General features: G+C 41.7%; 1 protein-coding gene across 1 annotated transcript in view; it reads left to right on the forward strand.

Annotated features, from left to right (window-relative positions):
• SHC4 (SHC adaptor protein 4) overlaps positions 1-14,446 on the forward strand; it is a 142,945-nt gene extending 128,499 nt beyond the window's left edge. The window contains exons 9-12 of the mRNA XM_040342647.1: positions 5,386-5,446; positions 7,469-7,603; positions 11,643-11,866; positions 13,455-14,446. Coding sequence (XP_040198581.1) covers positions 5,386-5,446; positions 7,469-7,603; positions 11,643-11,866; positions 13,455-13,604 — 570 coding nt within the window. The 3' untranslated portion in view covers positions 13,605-14,446. The remainder of the gene's footprint in view (positions 1-5,385; positions 5,447-7,468; positions 7,604-11,642; positions 11,867-13,454) is intronic.
• The last annotated feature ends 340 nt before the right edge of the window (positions 14,447-14,786 follow it).

Here is a 14,786-nt window from a genome sequence, read left to right on the forward strand (position 1 = left end):
AAAATTATCTATAGGTCGGCAGTTCCAGCTCTGACCACGAGAGGGACTGACTGCATCTATTCAGGATGGATCTTTAATTTATGCACGTTTTGCATCATTTAATTCACCTATATGTAAAAAATTCTTTATATCTTTAACACTGTCTCTCTTTTATTAAAGAGATAGCTCCCTGTCTTTAGCCTTATATATATATTTTTTTAATTTTTAATTTAGTTAAGGGCACTTAAGGTCCCACACATATTTAATATCCAGTTTTCCCATTTTCAAAATGGCGATTTGGTTATTTCCGGTTCCTGGCAGTCAAAGCGAGGCGTGGATATATTAAGCGGTGGTTCACTGCAGAGCCCATCCCCATTGAGAACGTCATTTTGTGACGAAACGCGTCTGGGACGGAGTGCAGTGACGTCACCGCGTACAGGAAGGGCTCCTGTTAGATGCCGGCCGGCAAATGTTTACTTGCTTCCTATTTACCTTCGCTTGTAAGTAGATTTTAACCTTTTAATTAAAACCTGTTAGTGCATACTACCCTATGTGCGGTCTCCTTCCTTTTATGTTCACACTGACTGGGCTGTGAGATGCTATGAGGACGAATACTGTTAGTGTATCCTGCTGTATCCCGTCGTGGATCTCTTAAAGGGGCCGTGACCTGGTGTATTCCTGGCTGTTATCCCGCACTCTGGAGTATCCTGCAGTAATTTGAATAACGCTGTTATTTAATTACCTATTGGTAAGCCTCAGTCCATATGGTGGCGGGTCACAACTGTCAATCATCTTCACACTGGGTGCTGTCCGGGTTGGATTCATCGTCTATGGACTTTGATACTGGAATTTTTTAAATTTTCTTCCATGTTTAATGCACTCATATGGTGCACAATTTTTCTATTTTTCACTTGTAGAAAACACAAAGGACTTTTAATGCACTCATAAGGTGCACAATTTTTCTATTTTTCACTTGTAGAAAACACAAAGGACTTCACTGTTTATACTATTATATTATTGGTTGGCGCAATTTTTTCTTTCTTTTTTCTATTGTTTTGTGTTAGTTCACGCTATTGCAGCCTTCCCACTTATTCACTTAATTTGTATTTGATTAGCGCAATTTTCTTTTTTCCTAATAGCAGAAGTTAACCAAAGGGTGGCGGTAAAGAGCAGAAAATAGAAAAAAAAACATGTGATGTTAGGAAAGTTTTAGAAAAGTTTGCAGAAAAGTCTGACTGTGTGTATGCTATGGGTGTGGCCGGACAAATCAATTAGGAAAAAAATCCAAGGGAAATTTTGTTGGATGTCTGACTGTGTGTATGAGCCTTAAGAGATGGTTATAACCCCAGTTTTTCTTTGCCTTCTGTGTCCCATTTAGGAGATCTCTCTTCACTTCCTGTCCAGTAGCCAAACAGGAAGTGGGAGGAAATCTCTCCAAAGATAGAGAATCCCTAGTTGTCACCAGAGTCATCAGAATTAGTGTACCTTTTAAAGGATTTCCCCTTTACTGCTGCTTTGGGGACAACCCATAATTTGGGATTTTCATTTACTTTCACTGTTGGTGATAAAGGTAAACAGGACAAATAGAGAGGATGAGTCTTCATAATAGAGACACATGTGACATGTTCTAATTCCTCTCCACTATGTCCAAAACGTAAAAAAAAAAACCTTATGCCGCGTACACACGGTCGGATTTTCCGATGAAAAAAGTCAGATGGAATTTTTTTATCGGCTATTCCGACCGTGTGTATGCCCCATCTGACTTTTTCCGTCGGAAATTCCGACGGACTTAGAGAGAGAACATGTTCTCTTTTTTTCAGACGTAAAAAATCGGAAATTCAGTTCGTCTGTATGGAATTCTGACGGAGAAAAAAACATGCATGCTAGGAAACAATTTGACGCATGCTCGGAAGCATTGAACTTAATTTTTCTCGGCTCATCGTAGTGTTGTACGTCACCGCATTTTTGTCGGGAATTTGGTGTGTCAGTGTGTATGTAAGACAGCTTGAGCGGGATTTCGTCGGAAAAACCTGTTGGAGTTTGTTCCGGCCGTGTTATACTTTAACACTGATGGCTCTATAGTAATCCTGTCCCTAGGAAGTACTCACTAGTGATCTCTAGACAATGCAGGGAGTCAACTACCTGTTACATGGATTAACATGGATAGATATGAACATACTGTACCATTTCTAAGTAATAGGATTGAGTTTAAGATCCCTTTCACACTGGGACGCCCGGCTGTTAGCGCTAAAGTGCAGCCTCCAGTGCCTAACATACAGCCCATATTTTATTATAAAGACTATTACAGCTCCAAGTTACCAGAACTGTAGTTTGCATGCACCCCTTGCGCCTGAATCTTTTGACTTTGTGTATTGTTTTATTTTTTTATCAAATTACGTGCAGTATGCCCTTGCCAGGTATGCCATTTTCAAATTGCTGGCCAGACACCTTAAAGCGGACTGTCTGCTGGGACCTGTGTGTCTCTCCCAGAAGGCAGCGGAGGGAAGGAGGAGGGGCCAGATGTTTCGTAGATCACCGCACAATGATGTGATCTTGCACAGAAGTGGGAGCAGATACCTGGTTTTGACAGGCATCCCCCCCACCCGAAAGGTGCCAAATGTGGCAGCGTAAGGGGAGAGGGTGGAACTCCGCTTTAAGAGATTTGGTGAAACTTTCTTTCAAAGTAAATAAAAATCCTTTATGGCTCAGGTGTTGTTTTCTTGCTTTTGCCATGCGCTTGGATCTCACATCAAAAGCAGGTCAGCAAAACTCCATTGACTTTAACCACTTAAGACCCTGCCCATTATGCAGGTAAAGGACCTGGCCAGTTTTTGCGATTCGGCACTGCGTCGCTTTAACTGACAATTGCGCGGTCGTGCGATGTGGCTCCCAAACAAAATTGGCGTCCTTTTTTCCCCACAAATATAGCTTTCTTTTGGTGGTATTTGATCACCTCTGCGGTTTTTATTTTTTGCGCTATAAACAAAAATAGAGCGACAATTTTGAAAAAAAAAATCAATATTTTTTACTTTTTGCTATAATAAATACAGCCCTCAAAATTTCCACTCGCCTACTAGCATTTGGCGAGTGGATTTAAGCTGGGGGCGAGTGATGGCAGGGCTGCATGACCAATCTCCCTCCAATCTGTGCCAACACTTAGAGTCCCGATGAGATTGGCGGCCGAAGAGGAAAGGTGCATGCTCGGGAAAAGTAGTCTGGTGAGCCGCGCACAGGCAGAGCAGTACGCAGGTGCTCTCCTTACAATTCTCATTAAGCCATGGGACCCAACAGTATGACCTCTCTGAGCCTGCCCCCCTCCCCCCAGGCCCCGACCAATGTAGCTGGAGAGCAGAAAGTAATGAGTGAGGTGGAGGATTGCAAAAATTACCACTCCGGGTGTCCCAGGTAGGTAGTGCAGTGCTCACTGAAAGTTGCCCTGACATGAGAGCGGCAGCCTTCTAGTTTGTGCAGTTTTCTTCTCCTTGTGCTCTATGTAAGTGTCCAACAGTTTAGCCTGAGCATTGTGAGCAGACTGGTCTCAATGTGTGCTGTGCGCTGTCAGTGTGCGCTGTGCTATGGTGTCAATGGCTGTGCAGTTGTGTGGATCTCAGCGCTGGATTGTACTTCCTCCCACTGTGCTGCAGCTCCTCTCCTCTCTGCCAGCCTGAATAAAAGGGGGAAGTGGGGACATGCAAGCGTGGAGCCGCACACACAGGCTCCTGATGATGAGATGAATGGGAGAGAGAGAGAGAAGATGGATGGGAGTTGCAGAGGAGACAGCAAGAGAATGGGGAAGAGACCCAGTTCTAGTGCCCTGTCCCTCTGGTCTGCCCCCAGTGCCCTGTCCCTCTGGTCTGCCCCCAGTGCCCTGTCCCTCTGGTCTTCCCCCAGTGCCCTGTCCCTCTGGTCTGCCCCCAGTGCCCTGTCCCTCTGGTCTGCCCCCAGTGCCCTGTCCCATTTTGTTAAAGTTGTTGTTGGTAATATTGAATTTTGTAACTTGATTCTGCATAAAACATTGTCATTCCATGAGATAATCTACGAGGGCGTGTTTACGGGTGCAATTAGGCGCAGGGCAGTGTATGAATTAGGTGGGGCAACTGGTGGCGAGTAACTCTTGAGGCCTGGCTAGTAGCTCAGGACTTGAAATTTTGAGCCCTGATAAATATATATAAAAAAGATATAAAAAAAATGTATTCCTCAGTTTAGGCCGATACATATTCTTCTACTAATTTTTGGTAAAAAAAATCGCAATAAGCGTTTAACGATTGGTTTGCGCAAAATTTATAGCGTTTACAAAATAGGGGATAGTTTTATGGCATTTTTATTAATATTTTTTTTTTACTACTAATGGCGGCGATCAGCGATTTTTTTTCATGACTGCGACATTATGGCCGACACTTCGGCCAACTGACCCTGATTTCGAGGGACTGACCCTGATTTGGAACAAAGTCCCTCTTGTCCTTCTTTCCTCCGCATTTGTTCCTCGATTTGGTCTGATCTATATGATTATATATAAAATTCGCTATTTATCTTTTAAAAAGTGTTTCCCAGTGCTAAACCTTTCATCCAATCTCTAAATTGCTGCATTTGTAAATTCCAAAACCAGTCTAAGGAAATTGTTGTGGTATAAAAAGCACTTGGGGGTTTAACTAATCATTTGTTGTATATTTCTTCTTTAAGGGGGCGTGGCAGGGGGTGTGTCTTATGTCTACCTACTTTTATTTATAAGTGTCCCTCATTGGGAAGTATGCTATTGAGATTGCAGGCAAAGCCTGACAAGTGCAGCCTTTTCTGGTCAAACACTAAAAAAAAAAATTCAAATGCAGATACATGCGTTTAAATTATATGTAATCCCTAACCTTGTAAACAAACCCATTCAGTTTAAAATATAAATGAAAGGCAAAACATTTGTATATAGATATAAAAAACATTAATAACACCTTTTTTCCATTTGTTTTATAAGTGGTCACACACCCTCTGTTCTCAGCTGCATAAGAGCTGAGGGAGAAGAAACGGCATCACACTGATCTTCCCAGTGAATGGCTTACAAGGGGGGGGGGAGGGTGGGCGTGTCAAGAGAAGTCTGATTATTGGAGGTGAGCAGGCTGGGTTCCCAGCACAGCTAGAGAACTGACTATCTGTGCTCTCAGGCCTAGTATGGTCAGTTTTTATTAGGAAATCATAAGGACTGGCAGGAACACTGGGAATTTCACACAAATGAAGCAATAAAAAGAGAACAGGAGACTTTCTCATACAAGTACATGGTCCAGCAGGCACATATCAGGAATATGAAATGTTGGGTTAACATATTTTTTTACTAGAAGGCCCATTGACAGTTATTAGCTATATGATATAAACAAAAATATGTCTTCTATGTTCTCAAAACATATCTTGGCTGATTTCCAGGTGGATTACAAGAAAAGTGCCAACATATATGAAAACTGCCTAGAGAACCAGAAGACTCTAGGTAAGATATATTTAATATTCTGCACATTGTGTTTTTCCCTCCCTGTATGTTATTATATTGGACAAATCACAATTGTCTATAGCAGCCTTTCTTGACCTTTTTACCCTACAGGAATCAGTGATGGCCTGTAGTGGAGGGCACATGGGCGCAGCTCCCCTAAACCATGTGTCCGTCCCCCTAATCTAAATGCAGGGCGCCGGACGCATGGATTCCAATGGGGTTTTTTTTTTTTACGCATGCGATTAACCGCTTAACGACCGCCGCATGTACATATACGTCGGCAGAATGGCACGGACAGGCAGAACAACGTGCCCGCACATCGCTGCCTAGACGCGGGTCGGGGGACCCCCCCCCTCCCCCGATACATGTGGCGGTCGGAAATCGTCGGGGAGCGATCCGGGATGAGGGCGCGGCTATTCGTTTCTAGCCGCCCCCTCGCGATCACTCCCCGGGGCTGAAGAACGGGGAGAGCCGTATGTAAACACGGCTTCCCCGTGCTTCACTGTGGCGGCTGCATCGATCGAGTGATCCCTTTTATAGGGAGACACAATTGATGACGTCACTCCTACAGCCACACCCCCCTACAGTTGTAAACACACACTAGGTGAAACATAACTCCTTCAGCGCCCCCTGTGGTTAACTCCCAAACTGCAACTGTCATTTTCACAATAAACAATGCAATTTAAATGCATTTTTTGCTGTGAAAATGACAATGGTCCCAAAAATGTGTCAACATTGTCTGAAGTGTCCGCCATAATGTCGCAGTCACGAAAAAAATCACTGATCGCCGCCATTAGTAGTAAAAAAAATAAAAAAAATAAAAATGGAATAAAACTATCCCCTATTTTGTAAACGCTATAAATTTTGCGCAAACCAACCGATAAACGCTTATTGCGATTTTTTTTACCAAAAATATGTATAAGAATACGTATCGGCCTAAACTGAGGAACATTTTTTTTTATATGTATTTTTGGGGGATATTTATTATAGAAAAAAGTAAAAAATATTGAATTTTTTTTTAAATTGTCGCTCTATTTTTGTTTATAGCGCACAAAATAAAAACCGCAGAGGTGATCAAATACCACCAAAAGAAAGCTCTATTTGTGGGAAGAAAGGACGCAGATTTCGTTTCGATACAACATTGCATGACTGCGCAATTACCAGTTAAAGCAGCGCAGTGCCAAATTGTAAAAACACCTCTGGGCATTTAGCAGCATATTGGTCCGGGGCTTAAGTGGTTAAAGCTAGCGGTTCTAATAGGCTTCTAAAAAGTTTGGGCTCAGGGCAAAGAGCACTGTCCCCCGAGCCAACCCAATTGTGTTACAATAGCGAATTAATATTCGCTATTGTCTTCCTGATTCTCCTCCTGGCCAATCAGGAAGCCGGTCCTGAGACCCGTCACCCAATTGGCCAAGATCCTATTGGCCACCAAGGAGAAGGAGACGCAGGAGAAGCCCCAGGAGGAGGAGACGCTGCCCGGAGGAAGCGCTGCACGCCCCCCCCCCAAAAAAAGTATACCACGAGCCGTCACTGACAGGAATCCTTCAAATTATTTTCAGGTCTCAAGGTATTGGGGGTCAGTGGGAAAAATGCACCTTATATCGGTGGCTAGTGCGAAGAAAGCCTCCTTTACAGAGAGGTGAATAGATTACTGGTGTCATGCAGCCGGCTCTGCCAAGTGGCACTGCCCCTGGAACTATACAGGCACCATAAAATGGGATGTCAATTAACCACAGCTCAAAGAAGCCCTGGCAACCCCTGGAGGAACCCTATGGTTCCATGTAACCCTGGTTGAGAATGGTTGGTCTATAGTAGTGATGGTGACCCTTGGCACCCCAGATGTTTTGGAACTACATTTCCCATGATGCTCATGCATTCTGCAGTGTCATGGGCAATGTAGTTCCAAAACATCTGAGGTGCCAAGGCTCGCCATCGCTGGTCTATAGTTTGCCTATGTTCTGATTAAGCAATGACAAAATATAGGAATCAAATAAATGGAAACACACATTCTTTTTTTTTCAGGTCTTTCTAATCAGGATGGAGAAGTGTCAGCAGGTCGGGAAGAACTATTCGATGATCCCTCTTACATAAACACAGTGCCAAAAACACAAAGTCCAGATAAGACTCCGCTTTCCAGGAATGCCAATATAACTTCAGGTTTGCAAATAAGCATTTGTTTTGTTCTTACAAGAATATTTACATTAGTAAATCATGTATGCTTCAGGTTGACTATTTTTTATTTTCATATTGTATGAAATTGTTGATTAATAGTGTAATTATGGACAAAAATAAAAAAAAAATGTTTTTATTGTCTGCCAATACTGTACATACAGCACAGAATTCTTTTTTTAGTCTCCCATATATAACATGGCTTTATTGCCTGTCAGTCCTGCCAGTACATCTATTATTTTTGCAATTCCAGTACAGACTCAGCTGTCCAGTAAAAGTGGCAATTTAACGGGTTGGAAGAAACCATATGACATATGGGGGTGCATTGCATGGACAGTTTTTCCATATTGCATAAAGGCGAAGTGGGACCAAAGCTCTTTTGGCCATACTATTCCTATGGAGTGCACTCCGTTCTGCACTCCTGTGACACGTACCTAGCTGACAGCAGACTAAAATCTGCTGTTGGCTGATGTCACAGCTGGTCTATTCTCAGTATGTATCCCAACAATATGGTCAGGATCCACCCAGATGCCTGAGCATCAATTGGCTCTGCCTCTCAGTGAGCTGCTGACTGCCTTAGCCAGCCGCTCCCACCCCCTGCCCAGCCCGGCGATACAGTGAACACTGGAGAGGCAGAACAGAGATCCGGTGACTGAAAGCACCACCTGGTGGCCAAATGCTGTATCTTCCATTTGAAATCAACAGAGAACATTCCCCCTGCACAGGAAATAACCACTTAAGGACCCCTTCACGCAGATATATGTCGGCAGAATGGCACGGCTGGGCACATCAACGTACTGTATGTGTCTCTTTAATGCCCAGCCGTGGGGTCGCAAGCGCGCCGCCGGCGGCGCCCTCGCGTCCCGGTCCATGGCTCCGTGACCACGCCCGTGGGACCCGATTGCCGCCGGTGTCCCGCGATCGGTCACCGGAGCTGTAGAACGGGGAGAGATGTGTATAAACACCTTTCCTGTTCTTCACAGTGGCAGTGGCAGTGATCGTCTGTTCCCTGATATAGGGAAACACGATCACTGAAGTCACACATGCGGCCCCCCCTACAGTTAGAAACACATATGAACACACTTAACCCCTTCAGCGCCCCCTAGTGGTTAACTCCTAAACTGAAATTGTCATTTTCACAGTAACCAGTGCATTTTTATAGCACGTTTCGCTGTGAAAATGACAATGGTCCCAAAAATGTGTCAAAATTGTCAGATTTGTCTGCCATAATGTCGCAGTCACGAAAAAAAACGCTGATCGCCGCCATTAGTAGTAAAAAAATGATTAAGAAAAATGCAATAAAACTATCCCCTATTTTGTAAACGCTATACATTTTGCGCAAACCAATCGATAAACGCTTATTGCAATTTTTTTTACCAAAAATATGTAGAAGAATACGTATCGGCCTAAACTGAGGAAAAAAAATGTTATATCTTTATTGGGGATATTTATTATAGCAAAAAGTAAAAAATATAGAATTTTTTTCTAAATTGTCGCTCTATTTTTGTTTATAGCGCAAAAAAATAAAAACCGCAGAGGTGATCAAATACCACCAAAAGAAAGGTTTATTTGAAGGAAAAAAAGGACGCCAATTTTGTTTTGGAGCCACGTCGCACGACCGCGCAATTGTCAGTTAAATCGACGCAGTGCCAAATCGCAAAAAGGGGCAAGATCCTTAACCTGCATAATGGTCCGGGTCTTAAGTGGTTAAAGAGAAGGACCAGCGCCCCCCCACAAATACTGTAGCTGCTGACTTTTAATAATATTGGGACACTTACCTCTCCAGGGATCCCACAATGTTGAAACCCCCGCCAATTTTCGGATCGGCTCTCGGGTGCTGACGCCGCCATTCATGGTAAGGGAAACCGGCAGTGAAGTATTTCGGCTTCACAGCTAGTTCCCTACTGCGCATGCGCATAGCGTGCTGCGCTTTCTATCTGGCCCAGCGGTGGAGGAAGGAGGAGGGGGCAGAACTTCCTAGGGATGGTGCCTGTCAAAAACAGGTACCCGTTCCCCCCTCCCCCTGAAAGGTGCCAAATGTGGCACCAGAGGGGGGGGGGGCAGAAAAGCGGAGGTTCCACTATTTGGGTGGAACTCCATTGTAAGAACATTTGTTTTTGGCCTTCATTTGCACAGAACAATTGTGCATGCGCTCTACAGTGCAAATAGCCCCTAAAGGTTTAGTCATATTATTATGCTTTAATAAATGTCAGTCCATGCAGGACAGCTGCAGTGTACTTCTAGGATGAAGCAAGCCCATACCCGTCACACAGGCCTGAGCATAGCAGTACAATTTTGAGCTCATAGTTGATTTACCTTACAATGTTTCCTTTCTAGGATAGTCTCACTGGCAGGCAATGCACACAGCTAAACAAACAACAACTGTCAGCCCTTATATTGTTTTACAGGATTACTTTGACCACTTCAATATGGGCACTTTTACCCCCTTCCTGCTCAGGCCAATTTTCAGCTTTCAGTGCTGTCTCACTTTGAATGACACTGTACCCATATGACATTTTTTTTATAATTGTGTTCGCACAAATAGAGCTTTCTGTTGGTGGTATTTAATAAATAAATAAATAATAAAAAAAACATTTTTTAAATTAAAATTTTAATTCTTTATATATTTTTTTGACAATTTTTTTAAACGCACTTTGACCAGAGCAATATAATGTTTCCATAGTAATATTGTACTGCTCTGGGGAAATTATCAGTATTTTTCTTTTACACATTATCTTTGCTTATAGCAATGAACTTCATTGCTATATCGAAACAAAAAAGAAAGTAGGGCGCACCGACCTTGTGCATTACCACTAATATTTTTTTTTTTTTTATTAAAACAGAATAAAAAGCAATGGTCCTACTCACAAGACAATCGTAAGTAAGCACTTTTCAGACAACTGGACTGGGCCTCGCGGCACCTGCCAGTGGAACTTCAGACATCTGAACGGTTGACGCGTTTCTGGTGCGTACCCCCTTCTTCAAAGCCTGGATAGTCCGTGACTATCCAGGCTTTGAAGAAGGGGGTACGCCCCAGAAACGCGTCAGCCGTTCAGATGTCTGAAGTTCCACTGGCAGTTCTGTGAAGGGCTGCAAGACTTCTGATTTTTGCCGTTACACTACACTGCTGTACCCGGTTTGGCGAAACACCAGAGCGCAGGAGGTTTCGTGTTTTTTTTCTGTGCTTCATTGCTATATGCAAGCATTTTACTAAATTAAATCTACTAATTCAGTTTGTTTTGTTGTGATTAGCTGTGATTGGCTACAGCTGATCACATAGCACAGATGGGCCATGATTGGCCCATTCTGTACCATGTGGTCACTGTGACCAATGACAGCTAGCAACACAATTGTATACAATGGATGGCTTGGAAGGAAGCCATCCATTGTTTACAACTGTCATGTCACCTGCTGTGATTGGTTACAACGGTCGCATGGTACCGGCAATGGGCTGGTACAACGATCAGTCATCGGCTGTGTTTGTGAATGCAGCCGGCGCAGACACCGGCGTCATTCCCCCATAGGCTGGATGGGGACCGGTTAAAGTCTCTTGTACATTGCCTGCCACTGTAGAACTCAGGGCAATTTTTTTTCCCATTCTGGACAGAGTAAAGGAAGGTTATAACCCCTGTCAGATTTTTTGTCCCATTGGGGAGATTTCTCTTGACTTCATGTGCCATAGCCAGAAAAGGAAGTCAGAGGAAATTCCTCCAGCAAGGTAATCCCTGGTTTTCACGAGAACTAGTGTCCCCATTGGAAATTTTCCTCTCTGTTCCTGTTCTGGGGACAACCCAATATTTGGTATTTTCTTTCACTGTCAACTTCAGTGATAACAGTAAATGGGACATAGTGAGAGGTGATTCTCCATAAAGAGGACACAGACAGCAATAACAACCGGACAAGTGTTCTAATCCCTCTCCACTCCATCCAAAACTCCAAAAAAAGTTTTACCTTTAGTTATGCTTTAATTTGAATGTTTTAGGTGATAATTTCCTTCCTTCATTTTTTTTTATTTTTTTTATTCAAGATCTCGGATCCCCTTGTGAAAGTGGAAATCCACCTATCAGCAGCTCCATACAGAGAGAAGAGTGGTTTCATGGCAGAATGAATCGGAAGGTAGCAGAGAACCTTCTCCTTCATGATGGAGATTTTCTGGTTCGAGAGAGTACTACTTCCATTGGTCAATATGTATTAAGTGGATTACATGACGGACACCCGAAACATCTGTTACTGGTGGACCCAGAGGGAAAGGTATACACTTCTGTTTTCTTCAGTTACAAATACAGGTGTATAGTGAAATGCTGCAATAAAGATAGGTGGACACATACAACCTTAACCTCTCTGCGCCGACAGCACGCAAACATGCGGCCTCTTAGTGGGTGGTCCTTGGCGCAGAGCGGCCGCATATTTGCCTGCAATGCTGCAAAACAAGCTGTGCCAAGAGCGTTTGCGCCCTTTGTGCTCCCGGCACAGTTACCAGGGGCTAATGGAAAGCTTGCCAGCTTTCCAATCATGTGATTGGCTGTCACTATGGTCATATAATAATAAACCCTGCCCTGCCTCCTGACAACTGAAACTCCTTAAAGGGGGGCACCAAGGAGTTAAAAAGGGTTTCAAATCCCCCCCAAAAAATGTTTTAAGTCAGCAGCTACAAATACTGCAGCTGCTGACTTTAAATAAAAAGAGACTTGCCTGTCCAGGGATCCAGCGGTATCCTCACCTGTTCCAGCTCTTCCTCTGGGAAGCCAGCTATGACTCCTTGCAGCTTTACAGTCGGCTCTTAACTGCACATGCACCCTGTGAATGCCCCCTGGGACCTGTGGCGTATCCCAAAAGGCTGTGGGCAAGGGGGAGGGGGTTGGATGGCGGTGTGAACCTTCGCTCACCTAGGCAAAAGTTCTAGGCATGTGCATTTGTTTTTCGTTCCGAATCGAAATTCGGACACATTTTTAATTATTCGGACATACGGATGCATACGAATTCCCGAATTGTAATATAACGAATTTAACCGAATCCGAACGAAAGTTTTTGAATCGAAAACCCGCAGACGAAATTCGATCGAATTCGAAAACAAATTCTATTTGAATCTAATTAGAAAACAATTCGATTTGAAAACAAATTTGAATGAAAATTGAAAGCAAATTTGAATCAAAATCTAAAAAATATAAATCGATTACTAAAAAAGAATGCAATAAAATAGAATATAAAATAATAAAACAATAGAATGAAAATCAAAGAATAGTAAAGAACAGGATGGAATTTAATAGAATGTAATCAAATACAATAGAATATGACCTGGCTTCTTCTATCTATCTTCTATCTATCTTTCATTTTCTGAAATTCGAAATTCATATAGAATGAACTTAAATTTGAATAGAAAAATATTAGAAGAGTAGAATAATAATATATATATATATATATATATATATATATATATATATATATATATATATATATATATTTTTCTGCTCTATTCTAATATTTTTCTATTCGAATTTGAGTTCATTCTATATGAATTTCGAATTTCAGAAAATGGAAGATAGGTAGATAGAAGATAGATAGAAGAAGCCAGGTGAGCAAACAAAACTTGTCGTATTCATTTTATAGAACTATCTCATGTGCCATCTAGTGGGCAAAATGCAGTATTTGGTTCTGAGTACCTCAATCTAGAAAAAAATGATTTTTGTCCACTAGATGGCGCTTCGATCATCCCAGATGGTTCTGTAACATAGAATACAGCAAGTTTCGTTGTAGCTGAGCGGATGTGTGTCACATTCGTTCAGCGAACTGTTTGTACATTGACCCCATAGACTGAAGCACTAATGTTTTTTTTCCCTAGGTGAGGACTAAAGATCATGTCTTTGAAAATGTGAGTCACCTAATTAAGCACCACGTTGAAAATGAATTACCTATTATATCATCTGGAAGTGAACTTTGTCTGCGGAAGCCAGTGAAAAGGCAGGAAAAATTGAAATCCCAATTAGAATGAAAGATATTTTACCGCATGCGTAAGATATGCCCAAGAAAGTGAACGTCTGGGACAATGTGTCATTTTTGTGTATACAATGCTTGCTGGACCTGTATAAATTACAGACATACATAATAAATACATGATTAAGGCTACAAAGGTTTTTCCTTTTATATGTAAATGTGATTTTCCATTCTGGAAGTCTCTCAAAGAACTTTTGCCATAAAAGCTGTCAGTATTCAATAGAAAAATCTACATGCAAATACTTGAAAGCACAACCCTCACTAATTGTACATTAGAGTCAGCCAGAGTGAATGCTACGTGCCTTGGAATGACATTTCCTAGCAGGGTCTATGTTTTATGTCGGTGTAAGGACTGTCACTTCCCTTGTCAGTATTCCGTACCGGCCTATTAATGGGCCATACAAAAAGTCAATGTTATGTAATGGAAAATATTTGAAGCAGGTGTTCTACATTTGGGATGTACATACATTTTTACCAGCTGTAAAGTTCATCTTAAAATGTACTGCAAATATATATATATATTTTATTAACAGTAGTATTTTTGTTTGATAATGAATAGAGACATATATGTGCCATTGTAATATATTACAGAGATGTTTTATTTTAAAGAATCGAATATCATTTGTCCTCATTAATCATGTGCCATATAAGCATCAGCCACACTCCTGGGACATTCTATGTCATATGGGACCAGGTTGGTTCTGTCTGTATTGTTTTTATTTTAATTATTACTTCTAAACCTAAGCAATATGGTTGCCCTTTTATGTTGGGTGTACATGTGATGATACAATCGATTAATGTAATCATTGTTTTTAAATAAAGAATAGTTCAATAGTTTCAGAAATAGTTTGCTCTGATTCTGGCCACACATGTTACAGTCATTTATAATTATGTGTATGGCCAGATCTAATTGTTACAAAATATAGATTTACCCTCAAATCCTGTACTGTGTGACTGGACAGGAAGTGAGGTGTGTGTGTGTATGTATGTATGTGTATATATATATATATATATATATATATATATATATATATATATATATATATATATATATATATATATATATATATATATATATATATATAATAAATAGACCAGGGGTGCTCAACCTTTTGAAGAGCGAGTGTCACTCAAGTGATTTGGTAACCGGTCACGGGCTACAAAACAATAAAATTTTAAA

Source organism: Rana temporaria, chromosome 3 (assembly GCF_905171775.1).
Source record: "Rana temporaria chromosome 3, aRanTem1.1, whole genome shotgun sequence".
NCBI classification, from domain to species: domain Eukaryota; kingdom Metazoa; phylum Chordata; class Amphibia; order Anura; family Ranidae; genus Rana; species Rana temporaria.